Below are 15,800 nucleotides of genomic sequence, written 5' to 3'. Positions count from 1 at the left end.
GCTGCTACTCACTCTACGTCATCCCTGTCGCTCCTGCTGTTGCTCGCGTCGCTGTTCCCATTGCTCTCCGCTCCTCGCTGCTGCTCCACCGCCGCGACCCCTGCCGCTCGCTCCACCACTATGTTTACTTGCCTTCACCAATGATGAGATGAACTCTGGTTGCATTCCGAAGTGTCTTCACCTAGGTCTCGACAAGTAGCGGCAACATAAAAACGCATCTTCTTTCTTCACCTTTCTTCCCATCCATTCCTTCTTTCCCTTTCTCTTCTTCTCCTTCCTTGCCACAACAGCAACAAGGGGAGCACAAACCAGGGAGAAGGGGAGGGGGTGGCACCAGAGGGGAGGGAGATGGTGCAAATGATGGCTAGGGGGAGGTGGAGGGACCTCCTAGGGTTTTGGGGATGTGGAGGGGCAGTTGGGCCTTGGGCTAGCCAAAAGCAGCCCAGTTACCGTATATCTGTTGTTTTTCTTCTAATTTTAAACACCAAATACTTAGGGACTTCTAATATATCTTTTATGGTATTCTATTTTTTTTCTAAGACATTACATGTACCTTGTCGATCACTCTGCTTTAGTTGATATTATCTTTACTGAGTAATTGAGATTTATTTTGTGAGGTTTATCTCTTAATTCCCATTAGCATACTAAAATATTATGCATTAGTGTTTACTTTAATTTTTGATCGACATTAAAATAGTATCTAAATAGTGTAGACATGGTGTTTAATTGTCTATATTATTAAATACCAGTATTTGTTGCATATCCCACAGTTCGTTAGAGGTAGATGTAGAGGTGGTGATAACCCTCAAGATCATTTAAGTCCTCCCTCTCCGGATACAGAGTTGTCGATGGAGCGATTTCTCCAACAGCAGGAGTGGAGACCCCTCCCAAGTGTGAAGATTCGACTAGAGGGTTTGTGGTGCATGGCGTGAGGAAGAGATTAGCGCAAGAACGGATTGGATCGGATGTGAGAAAAATTGGGTGGATTGAATTAATTCGTATGAAATCCGTATGTTTCAATAAAACGTACTCTTATTTAAATTGCGCATATATGTATTGGTTAAGGCGTTATCATGCATATGTAAAATGAGTTTCTGGGATCAACAAGCAGATTTTTTTTATTAAAAATAAAAAGGACAAAAGATTTGAACCTGGTGACTGGAGTAATGCATGCACCCCTACTCCACAGTTCACACTATCGGTACTTTCCCAATAAATTTTCTATATCTACATAGTACAAGAGAAAGAGAAATAAAGAGCCAATATCTTGTACTCCCTCCGTCCCATGTCTAGATTCGTTGTATTATAAAATATCACATTCAGTTCTAGGTTGCTATATTATGGGACAGAGGGAGTAGATGTAGATATAGAACAAGTGTTGGGAAAACACCAGTTATATGGTGGTAAAGTCTGATTCCTTTCACAAAGTTACGTTTAATAGGATCTTAGGATTTGCCACTAGTTTGTCTCTTTGAGTGTGTGTAGAAAGATGTATCCGTAGATGTGTAAGTATGGTAGACATGTATAGTGGTGGTAGCGTATGTTTGTATGCATCTTTTATGTAATAAAAGAAAATATAGAGGATTTGTTTGGTTGGAAGCTAACTTTTTTACCAGAACCTAACTTGCTAAAAGTATGACAAATCACACATAAGTACATAAGTACGTATATCCAATAAATTGTTGGCCGTATAGCAATATTTAGCTACAAAATTATCCAGTGACCCTGTCTGGGAAGCTTTAAAATTATGAAAAACAGCTTATGAGAATCTTCTGGCTTCTTTATTTTTTAGATTTTACTAGAAAAAATATTCGTGCGTTGCAACGGGTGAAGATTATTTTAATCTTGTAATTGTTATATGGTTTAGCTAGGGTGAAATTCACCGTGGAAATTTGCTTGGATATTCTATTTTAGAAAATCATGAGATGCAGTTAGGAGTCTGACTTTTATCTCAAGTTAGCATGCAAGTTTTTTTTTTAAAGAGATTTCTTATACGACTCCTTGGGGGTGAAAACGGATCGGATAATATCCGAGATCCGATCCGCTCCGAATCCGTCCGAAACGAGGATATGGTATAGGCTTTTAGAAATCCGGCGGATACGGATGCGGATGCGGATATGGTATCTCTAATATCCGACGGATGCGGATTATCCAACATTTTTTTTGGATTATCCGATAAGCCATTTGCCGGATAATCCGAAATTATCAACATATGTGACCACTCTATCTATTGCATATAACATAAGTTGGTACATCCAATGTCCTAATTCATCAATTAACATATATATTTTAGTCTAAGGCTTTTATCGTCTCATGTTACACTCAAGTAGCTATATTTTTATATTATGGACATCATGTATTCATGTTGTTTAGCACTTAATCATATAATTATTACGATGAGTCATTTATTGATTATTGTACTATTGTTCCTTGGATTGTTAACTCGATGTTGTATTGATTGCATATACATGTAGCATCCGATAAATTTAATCCGTTTCCGAACCAATTCTACACCGACTCCGCACCATTTCCGACATCCGAAAACAATCCGCTCCGCATCCGCATCTGTACACTATCCGCACCCGCTCCGAATCCGCTTAGAAAATATGGTTTAGGATATGGTATGACCACTATCCATCCGAATCCGCTCTGTCTTCACCCCTACGACTCCTTTTGTATTTCCAAAAGCAAACGGACTTAAAATCTGACTGAAATACGGATTTATATTTCTAAAAGCGAACAGACTTAAAAACCGACTTAAACACGGATGACGTACCAAAATACTGGTAAAAACATCTTTAATTTTTATAATAGTAGAGATAGAGATATGGTTTAGTTACGGTAAAATTCACTGTGTTAAATTTGCTTGGATATATATTTTGCTAGAAAATCATGTGCTGCAAATAGGAGTCCGATCATCTCAAATTAGCATGCAAGTTTTTAAAAAAGATTTCTTATACGATTCTTTCTATATTTTCAAAAGCGAACGAACTTAAAAACCAACTCAAATACGGATTTATGTTTCCAAAAGCGAACGAACATAAAAACCAACTCATACACGGATGACAAACCAAAAGTACCGGCAAAAACATTTTTAATTTTTATAATAGTATAGATAACTATAAATTTTTAGACTGATTGAGAGAACTTTTCTGATAAATGAAAGATTCTAGCAAAAGCTAATGTCATAAACTCTTCCAAGCAGAACCTATGACATGTGGAGCAAGGAGTTAGTAAAGTGTGGCTTGTTATACTTATAGTAACGAACCAAATACTAACCTAATAAAATGCGAAAGTGTGACGCATCTAACGGGATAAACTATAACCTTGAACCGAACAACCCAAAAAAATATATCGAGGTGGCTACAAATCGGACGTTGTTTCACCAAGTAGATCGAAAATGTTTCACAAAGTAGTTCGAAAATGTTTCAATCTTTTAGAAAACTAAAACACAACCAAATTACCTCATGAAACATTTTGCTACAATATATAAAACAACGGTTTCCAAAAAATCAGACGTTGTTTCACCCTATATAAAAACAATGTTTCAGCAAATAGCGAAAGAATGTTTCAATTCTTAAAAAAAGTGACACACGGTCAGATCGTTAGATGAAACAATTTGGTTCAACGTATGTAACAAACGATTTAAAGCCATTACAACACTTAAACCCCATGAATATCAACAAACCACGTGTCCATCAAGATGAAATTATTGAACAGTATCAAAAATCCACTGAAACATTTGATCTATACATAGTGAAAGATCACGAGTATAACTAGCTGAAACATTGGTGATGGAAAAAAATAAAGCAGATCCACCTTAACAGGGTGTTTCCATTATATCCGGTAGACTATTGCAACGGACGCGCATAGTGGGGACACGTGGTGGGGCATGGGCAGCGGTGGCACGAGGCGCCCATGCATTCGCGGGGCCTAGGCAGCGGCGGCGCGAGGCGCCTGATGCATGCACGCCCACATCGGGCGCCGAATTTAGAGAATTTTCGAAAATATATTAGTAATAGTAGCAGAGGAGCATGCCACCATGTATATTAAAAAATTCGATAAGATTCGTGACTGCTTAAACATTTTTTTCTCGGATTCTATAAATTCTGTGATACAGTATCCGTACAAATGCTTGCTTTTAGAGTGTGGTACCTGCCAGTCAGATCACAATATGTGTGCTGTGCAGTGCAGTGCAGGTAGGCACATAAGTGCGATTGCGATGCCACCACATCCAAATTAGGCAAAATTTGCTACAGGACACTCAAAAAATATATAGTTAGCTGTGAGACACCGTAAAAACCTGGTAATTAGCTACCGTACATCGAAGACATTATTTTATTATATCCGGTGTAATTGAGAAAGAAACGGCGTAGAAAGTACGAGTACCCCGTGTCAATCGGCGGAGACACTCCACCACGGCGAGACCGCTCTCACACACCACCGTCTCCCACGCCGCCACCCTCCGCGATGTGACGCGTAAGCCCCGCAATGGCCATTCCGAGGAGCCTACCGAGTTTATCCACCATGTCCTCCCTCCCGGCCACTTGTCGCCAGTCTCACCGTTCGCCCCCTTCGTCTTCCAGTCATTGCCTCCGCTTTGGCGACCACCCTCGGCCTCCGCATACACCGTTTCCTACTTTTACAGCATGCCTTTGCGCCGTTGACGCAGGGCGGACTCGCAGTGCCTCTCCTCCAAGCCAATTATAGCCAAACTCAGGGCGTGGCGGCGCCCACCGTGCCTACGCGTGCCGGCGTCGTGGAGCGCACGACAGTGCCCCCATCTTCCTCCTCACTCGCACTCGAGCCCTTCCCCTGCACTCGAGCCCGCACGTTGCCTCGTGGTTTTGCAATCTGGAAGGATATCGTGTTGGAATCATAGGTTGCAGCGGCGCGCTCGTGCGCTGGGCAACATTTGGTTCACTGTTGCACCCATCTCCATGACCCCATTTTGCTCCCTTCAGGAGTAGCAGCCGCATGGAAGGTCGCTCGTTGGTGGCCATTGGGGAATCACCTGATGCGAGGTCATCGTCATGGAGACATCCACTGCTGGTCAGACATATATGAGCAGATAAGAGCGGTGGCACGGCGACAGATGAGTAGAGGGGATCGAGCCGATGAGGAGCCAAACAGAGCAAGCCGCGCGTGGTCTCATTACACACGCCTGGAGCCAAGCCGAGAGAGCTGAAGGACAATCTGGTTTTATCTCTCTTTTTTGTTCGAAAAGAATAAAATAATAGCTTCAGTGCCCTTAGGCATATTACGTGTTTTTAGAGTGTCCTAGAGCTAAATCATGTCTTTGCGGTGTCCTACAGCTAATTACAGTTTTTGCAGTGTCCTACAGCTAATTACACGTTTTTTAGTGTCCTGTAGCAAATTTTACCTCCAAATTAAAATGAAAAGTACTCTTAACTGACGACATCTCGTGTAAATTTGATGATGAGGCCAAGCGCCATGCACGTGGAACGCGTGCCATTTCTTTTTCATTAACAATTCTCTCCTTTTTTTTTTATTTTCATTGTGCTAATTACGTACTCATTTATAAGCAATAGTCGTCACAGAGCAAAATACAGTAGTAATCTTTTTCGTTACCAAACATCTATGGAAGCAGCTTCTTAATTCTTAAATATTTCGTCTTAGGCACAAAAGACGATGAGCTGGAGCATGAAACGAATGCAAAGTTCAAGATCCATGGAAGGGTCTACGCAACGACCAGATGCTGATCATACCCGCAGACTTGCCAAACCAAAGTTTGACTTGCCGAAATCAACAAATTCTGTTTGAAAGAAACAGGAGCTCCTCCTGTGCTGTTATAACGTAATATGCAACGGTACGATAAGAAGATGAACTTGTAGTTATAGAGCTTAAGATTAACATCCTGAGGAAAATGTTATGCAACGGTGCAAGAAAAATGCTATGACAGTGTCACTAATTTGTCACTAATGCCTTCGTGAAATTTTACAAGTTATGTGACCCCCAGATTTTACAAGACAAAAACACTAATGAAGTGAGAAAATATATATCACAAGTACCCTGGTGATCATCAGCTGATTTTATTGTCCCTGGACAACTCCAACATACTACCAAATTTTGATGACTACATAGAGTGCAATAATGCAGTAGTGAATCAAGGAAAGTCCTGTACAGTGTTACCAATAATTTCAGCTGATTTTCACGTGTATCAGTATAAACGTCATGCCAATCAACAACATGCCAACATTAATGGCCACCTCAGTTTGCTCATTACATCAACTGGAAATATATTTTAAAAAATGTGATACCATTGCTACTGTTTCAGTGCAAAAGGAAGCGTTGCGTTTCTAAGATTGTTACACGTATGGGGAACACCAGGGCTACAAAATTTGTGACAATTAACTGTATTGAAGCTTGCTATGTGAATCCGAGAAAAAGAATGGACATACTGTAGTTGACGTACCCAATATGCCAGCGAAAGGCCCAGCAGATCTCCTATCTCAGGGTAGGTAGCCTTCAAGGTGATGGCTTCTGACTTTCAGCTGTAAAATCTGCACAAAATCTGCTTGCCCACTTTGCTATGATGATGTTACAACAATCATATGGCAGTAGAGCCGCCAGAAGGTATACATCTCTAATCATGTGAAGAATGTGACAACATCTCTTCTGTATCCCCTAACTATCAACATGCGTGGGACGTTCTCTACAAGCAGATCCATGTACTCCATGTAGAAATACGCAGGGTGATTTAATGGTGGTGGAGGGAGGCTTACGAGGACCACAGCTGCCATTCTGGAGTACCTAAGTATTGTCGAGTTCAGCTTGAACATTGTATAGAGGAATTTCTCAATCTTCTGTTCATTCACAACTACTTGCTTTCCGTCCTCCATTAGTGGATGTCCTTCTCTTTGTGCGGTTTCCTTCATCTCAGAGAGGTATGTGCTGATCCTTCGCTGTGCACTTGTGTAAGCCTCTTGAGAATCGTCCTGTGGAGCACCACTGCTACTGCTCTCCATATGAGGTTCCCATGACTTCATAGTCACGACGATGACCTCAGCATGCATTCGAAGATCATACAAGAACTTTTTGACGTCAGCCTTCAGCTCCTCAGCATCAGTATCCTCCTCTGCTATGCAGAACACTTGGATTTTGCAGCTTTCAAAGGTCTCTTTTGTGAGCAGGAGCTGAGACAGAAGAAGCATCAATCCTCCATCTCTCACAATCCAGTAGAGGTCAATAGTGCCGTACTGTCTCTGGTACTCATTAGGCCACTCATCAAGGCCCTTCACAATGACAACGGCTTTGTTAGCAATAATGCAATCATTTATTATGCTAACAAATGTTGACGGTATCTGTATCAGATTCTCGCGACGCCAAATCTCAGGGTACCGCATCACAATAATGTTGGGCTTCAAGTTACCTAGACCCATGGTCTGAACAATGCTGCGGAAGCCCTCAGACATTGATGGCGCTACAATAATCTCTGCAACACCCTCACAGCGTTTGTACTCAATGTAAGTGTCCAGCTGACGACAAGCAGTCTTTGCATCCTCGGCCAGTTCATGATAATCACCGTCAATAATCGAGACGAAAATTGACATACCACGCCCCTTCTTCTTCATACAGTTGGCAAAATCTGCAAGCTTTGGATGACAAGGTACATTTTCTGGAAGTTTACCCCAAGGACGGCAGAATATCAGAGGAATGGGGTACCAATTCTTAGGATGCACTTGGTTTGCTGTGACAAGAATGTTCAGTGTTACAAACAAGGTAACTCTTAATAGTTTCAAATATGATATTTAGTTTCCAAGAAGAGAGTTATACCTCCTAATGATCTGAGACTTCGTAGTGCCAATTGAAAGTATGCACTCTTAAATCCATCTCCCCAGTCTCCAGCCTTACCTTTTAAGCTCACATAGTAATAGATGAGGCTTGCAAGGGCAAGGGAGACAACAGTAAAAGACCAGGATATCAAAAACATGATCACTGAAAAATTGAGAGAACGATCCAAGTAAGTGGAAAGCAGTATTATAAAGACAAAATAAGGTTGCATTAAAATATTTGTGCGAAAGTACAAGTTAAACAATACTTCAGTACATTATGGATGAGGGTGGTATTAAAATGCATGAGCATGTCAGAAGTCTTTAATCAAAATAATGTCCTAAGAAAGCATTACAGCTCATGATGCATGCCATTGTGTCAAAATGAATTTGTAATAGTATATAGTCATACCAACACAAAGCAATGCACCAACAAGTGATAAACTCCAATGGTGAAATTTCCAACGAGGGCGCCAACTAGGAGCATCAAGGAGGTCAAGGAGAAAGCATGACAGGTTCACACCAGCATAGCACAGAAGGAAAAACATTGTGATGGTGGGCGTAATCAAATCCAAGTTGCCAATAACCACACAGCAGATACAAATGAAAGCTGTGAATAAAGTGGCTGAGTGAGGCTCAGCCCCTTCAGAAACCTTGAAGTAATTAAGAACTGGAAGAATGTCATCATTTGCTATTGCTGCCAGTAATCTTGGAGCCCCTGTCAAACTCTGCAGTGCTGCGCCTAAAGTAGACAAAATAATACCAATATAAATCACTGCTGGAGCAGGCCATGCCACTGTAGCAGTAAGAAGCCTGCAAGTATTAAGTATATTAATGAGTTGACCAGAGAAGAAATCAGTAGCATAACAGCTCGGTATGGACTAGGACAAAATTAACATGTACACTACAGTCGTGTGTAAAAAATGTACTCCCTCCGTTTCACAATGTAAGTCATTCTAGCATTTCCCATATTCATATTGATGTTAATGAATCTAGACATATATATCTATCTAGATTCATTAATATCAATATGAATGTGGGAAATGCTAGAATGACTTACATTGTGAAACAGAGGAAGTAGTTGTTTACAAAGAAAGAATATATTCACAACACTTATCTAAGTTGTGCCATGGTACAAATTATTAAATTGCCAATATAAACCCATGTTCTGCCAATTGTTTATGTTAGTTTCAAATGGAAGAAAAAAGGAGCAGGTAAATAGTTATGGTCAGACAAGCATGCAGCATATACTCTGAAAAGGATCTCTTATAACTGTACCAAACAATTGAGATTCACAAACAAGAAAAACTACATGCCCTTAATTCCTGCAACAGCCAGTAGAATAGGAGTAGCAGTTATAGTTGCACCATAAATCTGTAAGGCCAAATTATCTTCCTTCCTTGATGGGATCAATCAAATGAATTAGATAAATATAACCTGAGCTGATGCATTATCTACAATTGTAAAGCAGGAGCACTTATAATATGCAGCATTAAGAAGTATGTACCTATCAGTTAGAAGCTCTTCTCTTGTGGCCAAGGCTCCAAATAGAAGGACAGAGAACAGGTACATGGCAGTTGTTGTAAGAGTTGCAGATAATGTTCCAATTGGTATTGAACGTTGTGTGTCCTTCAGTGAAGCCGATCGGTTCGAACCAGCCATAATTCCAGTCACTGCTGGGAAAAAGAGGCCTACCAAAGCACTGAAAAGTCAATATAGTTAGCAATTTACATTTAAGAAAACAAAGAAATAAGTAAAGTGCACTGTAGATCCCTAAATTTGCACCAAGGTTTAGGGACTTGTTTGAAACTTCAGTGCAGGTTTATTATAACGGAAGAAATAGAACATATTCTCATGAAATAACTCAGGTTCATTGCTAAAAGACACTCTTTTAGGAATGGAGGTAGTGTTTCCTTAATCTTAGAGATATACTATTTCTTAAGAGTCAAGTTATCCCATCAATATAGGAATGGGATTGTATCTCTATTCATTAAGCAAGAAAAAAACAATAGTCTTTAGTCTCTCCCTCTTCCCTCTGCCCTTGTGGTGCGGCTGCCTCCATGGCGCCATCATGCCACTGCGGTCCATGGACACCTCAAACAGGCCTAAGGGCCCTTATACCAACCACAAGCATTACGAAGCAGCTGGGCTAGTCAAGCTGAAGGGACACTAATGAGTCGATGATATGTGGGCTCCAAAGGTTTACCCGAATCCAAATTAGTAACAAATAACGAGCAGGACTCATTGCCAAGATTGCTCAAAGTTCATAGTTCATACCGTCTCATAGGGTCAAGTGAAAAATTATTCAAATTTTGTGGTGCTTCATATACTGGGTAATGCTTACTTTCCTCATAAAATTTCCATAAAATGACAAGTTATTTATATTTCTAGAGAAGGTAAAAAACTTACTTGAAATCCCAATATATGGAGCCATTTGGATCAGGAACTCCAGCATTGTTTGTGCGTTGATATTCTGAGCCCCAGTTGTCCTTAAATGTGGTTATACTCAACCCAGTAATTCCCTCTAGATAGGCAAACCAACATTATAAATTTATGGATCAGTACAATAATGGTGATCCAATATAAAGTAAACAATAAGGTAAACTTACTTGGAGCATTGTGCCTTGGTGCAATGAAAACACCAAGATAAATGCACAACAGTGAAAAGAGGACTGGTATTAAGAAGGCAGGTGCAACCTTGTTGATGATTTTGACACCGCCAAACACAATAAAGCACAGCAGTATGGTTACAATAACACCATATACTTGAAGGTCATGCAAGCTGGGTGTTGATATAGTTGCTGTGCTAGCTGTTGCAGTGCCATTTACTAATGTATTATTGACTACTGTGACACTCTCTGCATTTAAAACAGAGCTGGCGAGTAAGTCCAAATAAAAATAAAAAAATAGCATCACAAGTTAAGAAAATAATCCGTATTGCTCAGTACAGCCGTCCTTTCCTTTCTCAACTTCAGTCAACTAATTAATTCATTATGTTTGGCATTGCTATGTATAAAAACGTAAGTATAAAAACAAATAGATCCTGCATTGCTATGTAGGCAATTAACCGTGCTAGCTTGATTCCTCATGATAAAAAGGAAGAACAGAAATAAGTGAATGACAGAATAATGATGGTCATATACTCATAGGAGGCTGAACTAACTAAAAGAGAATGTCCAACTATGCACCTCTGAAGAGCATTACTCATACTCAAAGATAACACTAAAGCCAACCTAAAAGTACTTTCTCCCAAACATAGTCAATGCTTTTGCACCTTGGTATTCCTTTCCTCCAAGAGAAATTTGACTAAGTTTGGCTAAAAGAAATGCATAATAAAGTAAATATAGACACCCTTCATGTCCTAACAAAAGGCTTGAAGTATACTGTTCCATTTTTTCTACCATCCTCACAAACATAAAGTAAACTTACTGACTATAGTATTACTTGTAAGTTGTTCCTACCTTTAAAAAAACCAGCAGAAGGAACTGCATCCAAAAAGGTTTCTACAGCTCCTAGCACATACCTGAAAATGACAGAATAAGTTAGACACAGAGAGAAAAGGGGACAGACGTCACAGACCCATGTGCGAATGCATGCAAAATTACGGATAAATGAAAGATGAAAAATTTTATAATTTGAAATTTCAATCAGTATAAGAAACAGCAGTTGCATCACGCAACTATTACTTATCCATCTCCTGCTATGCATTTTCTTTAACAAACTAATGATGTTTGGAAAAGAAATCTGAGTGCTTAAACACTTACATGGATCCAGCAACTGCATTTCCAAGGAAGAAGCATAGTCCAATGCTAACTCCAACTTCAGGACCAAGCGCACGCCCAATGAGATAGTATGGCCCACCACCCTATGGATCATAAAAAATGAACATCAAAACAATCGCGGTCAAGTTTTTATAGGCAGCAATGAACAAAATCAAAGCAAGCTCTAAAAGTATTACCAACATTGAATCGAAATTTAATTTATCCCTCCCTAATGGATTTTAGGCATACCCGGTATTAGGTTCGACCAGTGAAATAGAAATGCAAAGACAGCGCTAAGAAGCAAAACATGGGGCATAGCAAACCTTATTCTATTAACTATTCCACATGTAGTTCTTACATTCAGCGTACCTTCATTGCTCCATTCGTTGCAATGGCACTTAATGATATTCCAGTTAAAAATGTGCATGCACCACAGAACGAGACTAAAACAAGCGACTGCCATACACCTGCCATACCTACAATCCTACAGGAAGAAAAAAAATATTAGTCAGTTGTTGAAAAATTGAACAGCATAAGGGCATAAAAAAGATACAGGGTTAACAATGCACAAATACCACTTCTACCTATATGAATAACAGGGTAGGTAATCAAGGGATCAATACATTAATAAGTTAACATGTCAAAACTGGATAGCAATATTTACATTTAACAATTTTGCTTTACTAATTTTGGACTTGGTTCTATAATGGGAAAAGGCCATACAGTACAAGAAAGAAATGCTACAGGTAAGCTTCTGTCAAAAGAACAATGGGAACACAACATTGACAAGCACAGGAACAAAAAAATCATAAAAAATAATAAGGGCTTTGGAACAAAACAAATATGGGAAGTTAAAATAAAGTATCCAGAATATTTTACCATGTAAAACGGATATAATAAATGATTCCCAATATATTCTGCAAGCATGGGACAAAGACACCCATCATGGTACCAAACTTGGGTCCAGTTTCCTGCCAGACCAACAAAAGTAATGGAATCAAACGTCATAAACTCAAATGCCATGAACAAATACAAAATAAAAAGAACAAAAATGATGGCAATGAACAGAATCAACACTGAACAAATTTTAAAGACCGGGAATGGGCCTATCGATATTTCAAAAAAGCTGAATTATGCAAATCAACAACTTGTTTATGCTTTTAAGAAAATGTAATTAGACATATAACGAAACTCTGAATACAACAGATGACGCTACCAGTAGAAGTGCATTGGTTTAAATTCTGAAGCCATATCTAGATGCAAAAATGTAAATCATATGTATTGAATTATTGTTACTGGTTTGTTGCACAAGTTAAAAACAAAAAATATGTAGCTATTCACTATCAAAATGGAAACCTATGACTTAAGTTAACAGCTGGGCTTCATCCAAAATGGTAAAATGGAGAATAACCTTTGGGCGTCCAATCGTAATTGCAACATCCTCACCGTCCCTAGGACTGGAAGGGGCCTGAATCTGTTCTCCTGTCATGCTGTTCAGTTTCAATCAGATGCTGATATCATAAAGAAAAATCAATAGTTCTAACAATTTCTTTGTAGAGCGCATGCTTCATATTAGTCAAAACATTTAGGTTGAGTTCTTTTGTCACTTTCCCAACCCACCTCTCTCATTTTCTGTGCGCACGCATTTCAAACTACTAAACGGTGTGTTTTTTGCAAAAAAAAAGTATATACAAAAATTGCTTTAAAAATCATATTAATCTATTTTTTTTAAAAATAGCTAATACTTAATTAATTATGCGTTAACGCATATATAGTTTTGTGTGCCGCTCAAACACAGCCTTAGGTGCTTAACAAACAGAGGCAGAGCATGGATCATACCTCTTGAGGCCCAAAATATTTACAAGAGAGTCAAAACCAAAAAGCTCAAGCTTTGAATCCCCTTGTGAAACAGTGTGATCTTCTTGCATGCTTGGATCCACCGTTAGATTCCTATGACATGTATAAAAATTGAGTTAGCTTGTACATGTCGAAGCAGGACGGCCAGCATTTTCCTCCAAATTCTCCTCTCAATTGTTGATGGGAATTAAAAAGGTGCACATGAAAGGAAATTATGCAGAAGTTATGCCTAAAAATCTCTCTTAATGTGCAATAAAAAATATGAACATATTCATGAGGCAAATAAGATAAGATAATATATATCAAGTAACATATATTTCATTGATGCACATGACATGTGCAGGGTACTCCCATATCCATATAGAAACCACTTCCCGCGCTATGAAACTCACAAATTAAAATTGATATGACAAAACAGAACACATTTTTCTCTTCAAGAAGTAACTATTGTGACGTGTATTTAACTTATGGAAAAAGATGCACGTGCTAAATTTTTTTTACAAACTTGTTACAAACGCTGATTGTCATGCTATGGTTAAATCTTTGACTTTTTAAAACTTCCAACTAACTAAATCAAATGGTTGAGATATTTGTTAGTAAGAACTTTTTAGTAGTATAGCACTTCTATTAACTTATTTGAGCATAGCAATATAAATACAGAATCAAAAATCACAGCAATGTGGTTACATATTCCCTCTGTCCAAAAATAAACAAACCTAGGACGGGATGCGACACATCCTAGTACGATGTATTTTAGGATGGAGGGATTACATAAGAGCCTGATGTATCATTTCACATGGCAATATCATCTAATCCAATGAGGCAATATTAGCTACAACTGAAAACATCAGCATCAATTTAAGCATTGTACTAAGCAACAACAACCAGTGTTATGAACTTATGATTGGTCCTGAGTATCTCAACAGCAACCAGCAACAGGCTCTTCCATTAAAATTTAATTGAAACCAAGTAGAATCAAATTTCAGTATATCAGTGCAAAATTTGAGAAGCAGTAACAATACAGTTGGAGGTATGCTACAAAGTAAATAAAGCACGTTTGACTTTGCAGCCTTGTCCTGATAACTAAATCTGGAAATGAGGAGCAAAAACAGAAGGCCATAAGCCCAACGGCTAAAATGATAGTTCCATAGCCAACATATGTTGGAGATGTGCCCCACAGTGCTTCACATGGGTTCCTAACACCAAAACTACCATAGGGTTGATTGGTGAAACACTACATCCTTTTTTTTTTGGCTTAATAACGCACGAGCAAGACAATGCACGATCGGATTTGCACAAGCAATGGTATACTAATTCAAGCAGTACAAGTGTTTTAGTCTACTCCCCCTAGAAGAGAATATTGCTAAAATTCGATCTCCAAAATTTGAAGCGAAGCTTCCATATACCTTGGTGGCTGGGGCGTGATGCCACTGACGGCTGCCACAGCGGTAGAGGAGGAGGAGCCGGGCTCCATGGAGGTCATCTGGATGACGGCGCGATCGCTGGAGCCGACAGGGCGATACCTCCTGCCGTTGGGCGGCGCGGGCACCGGCACCCCGTCGTCCGCTGCCCCCTCGATCTCCCCGTTCTCCATCCCTCACTCTAGCAACTACAACGCACAGTGAGATATAGGGTTTAGCGCCACCTCCTGCAAAGAGAGAACCCCCTCCACGGCCAGCGTGATCCAGATCCACACCGCCGCGACGCACACCAGCAGAGAAGGGACTAGGGATTGTAGCATGTGCTCACCTTGCGTCGTCGCTGCCGGAGCTTACCGGGGAGGAGAACGAAGCCATGGTCTGTAGTCGGCAGCCGGCAGGGGAATCGGTGGCGGCGGACGGCGTGCTGGCGACGGAGGGCGCTAGCGCCGGCCGGCGGACGGCTGGAGGCGCCTGGCGGCGCGACGACGGCTGCAGGCTCCGGAGCGCCGCGCCCGTGTCGACGGCTGGGGCGGTACAGCGCCCGCGCGAGAGGAGGCGGCGGCGCGCGCGCCTGGTGGCCGGTGTGGCGGAGCGGTCTGCGTCTGGATCTGGAAGATGTGGAGGTTGACTGGTTGATTAGTGTTAGGTGGTAATATATACTTGTTAATTGGGCTTCAAGGGTCAAAACGTCTGGAAAGTCTAGAATTGGTCTAGCTACAGTGAATGCGGGTCACCGCGCGCCGTCTCCACCCCGTTATCGCCGATGGTAGCAAGTTTGGGAGCATTTGATTCCTCATGGAGGATAGATATCAATGATATTCATGTCATACCAACCATCCCCATTCCCCAATATGTGAGTTCACTACGAGGAATCAATTATTAGGTCTCCATTGCCATCCCTACTGGCAGCACACCAGACGATTCAGAATTGGGAGTTTTAAGAATTGAGGAAGAGACTATGTACAACA

At 40.4% G+C, this 15,800-nt stretch overlaps 1 protein-coding gene across 1 annotated transcript; it reads right to left on the bottom strand.

Annotated features, from left to right (window-relative positions):
- Positions 1-6,149: 6,149 nt before the first annotated feature.
- On the bottom strand, positions 6,150-15,446 carry LOC127781327 (cation-chloride cotransporter 1). The gene is made up of 14 exons (XM_052308270.1): positions 15,161-15,446; positions 14,818-15,020; positions 13,394-13,504; positions 12,966-13,044; positions 12,434-12,525; positions 11,924-12,038; positions 11,558-11,658; positions 11,255-11,316; positions 10,403-10,651; positions 10,203-10,317; positions 9,301-9,495; positions 8,206-8,606; positions 7,798-7,959; positions 6,150-7,711 (listed from the first exon to the last, which is right to left on the bottom strand). The coding sequence occupies exons 2-14, from the start codon at positions 15,003-15,005 to the stop codon at positions 6,612-6,614; spliced, it is 2,970 nt and encodes a 989-aa protein (XP_052164230.1). The 5' UTR covers positions 15,006-15,020; positions 15,161-15,446; the 3' UTR covers positions 6,150-6,611.
- Between the last annotated feature and the right edge of the window lie 354 nt (positions 15,447-15,800).

This window comes from Oryza glaberrima, chromosome 8 (genome assembly GCF_000147395.1).
Source record: "Oryza glaberrima chromosome 8, OglaRS2, whole genome shotgun sequence".
NCBI classification, from domain to species: Eukaryota; Viridiplantae; Streptophyta; class Magnoliopsida; order Poales; family Poaceae; genus Oryza; species Oryza glaberrima.
This window is presented reverse-complemented; position numbering and strand designations above follow the sequence as displayed.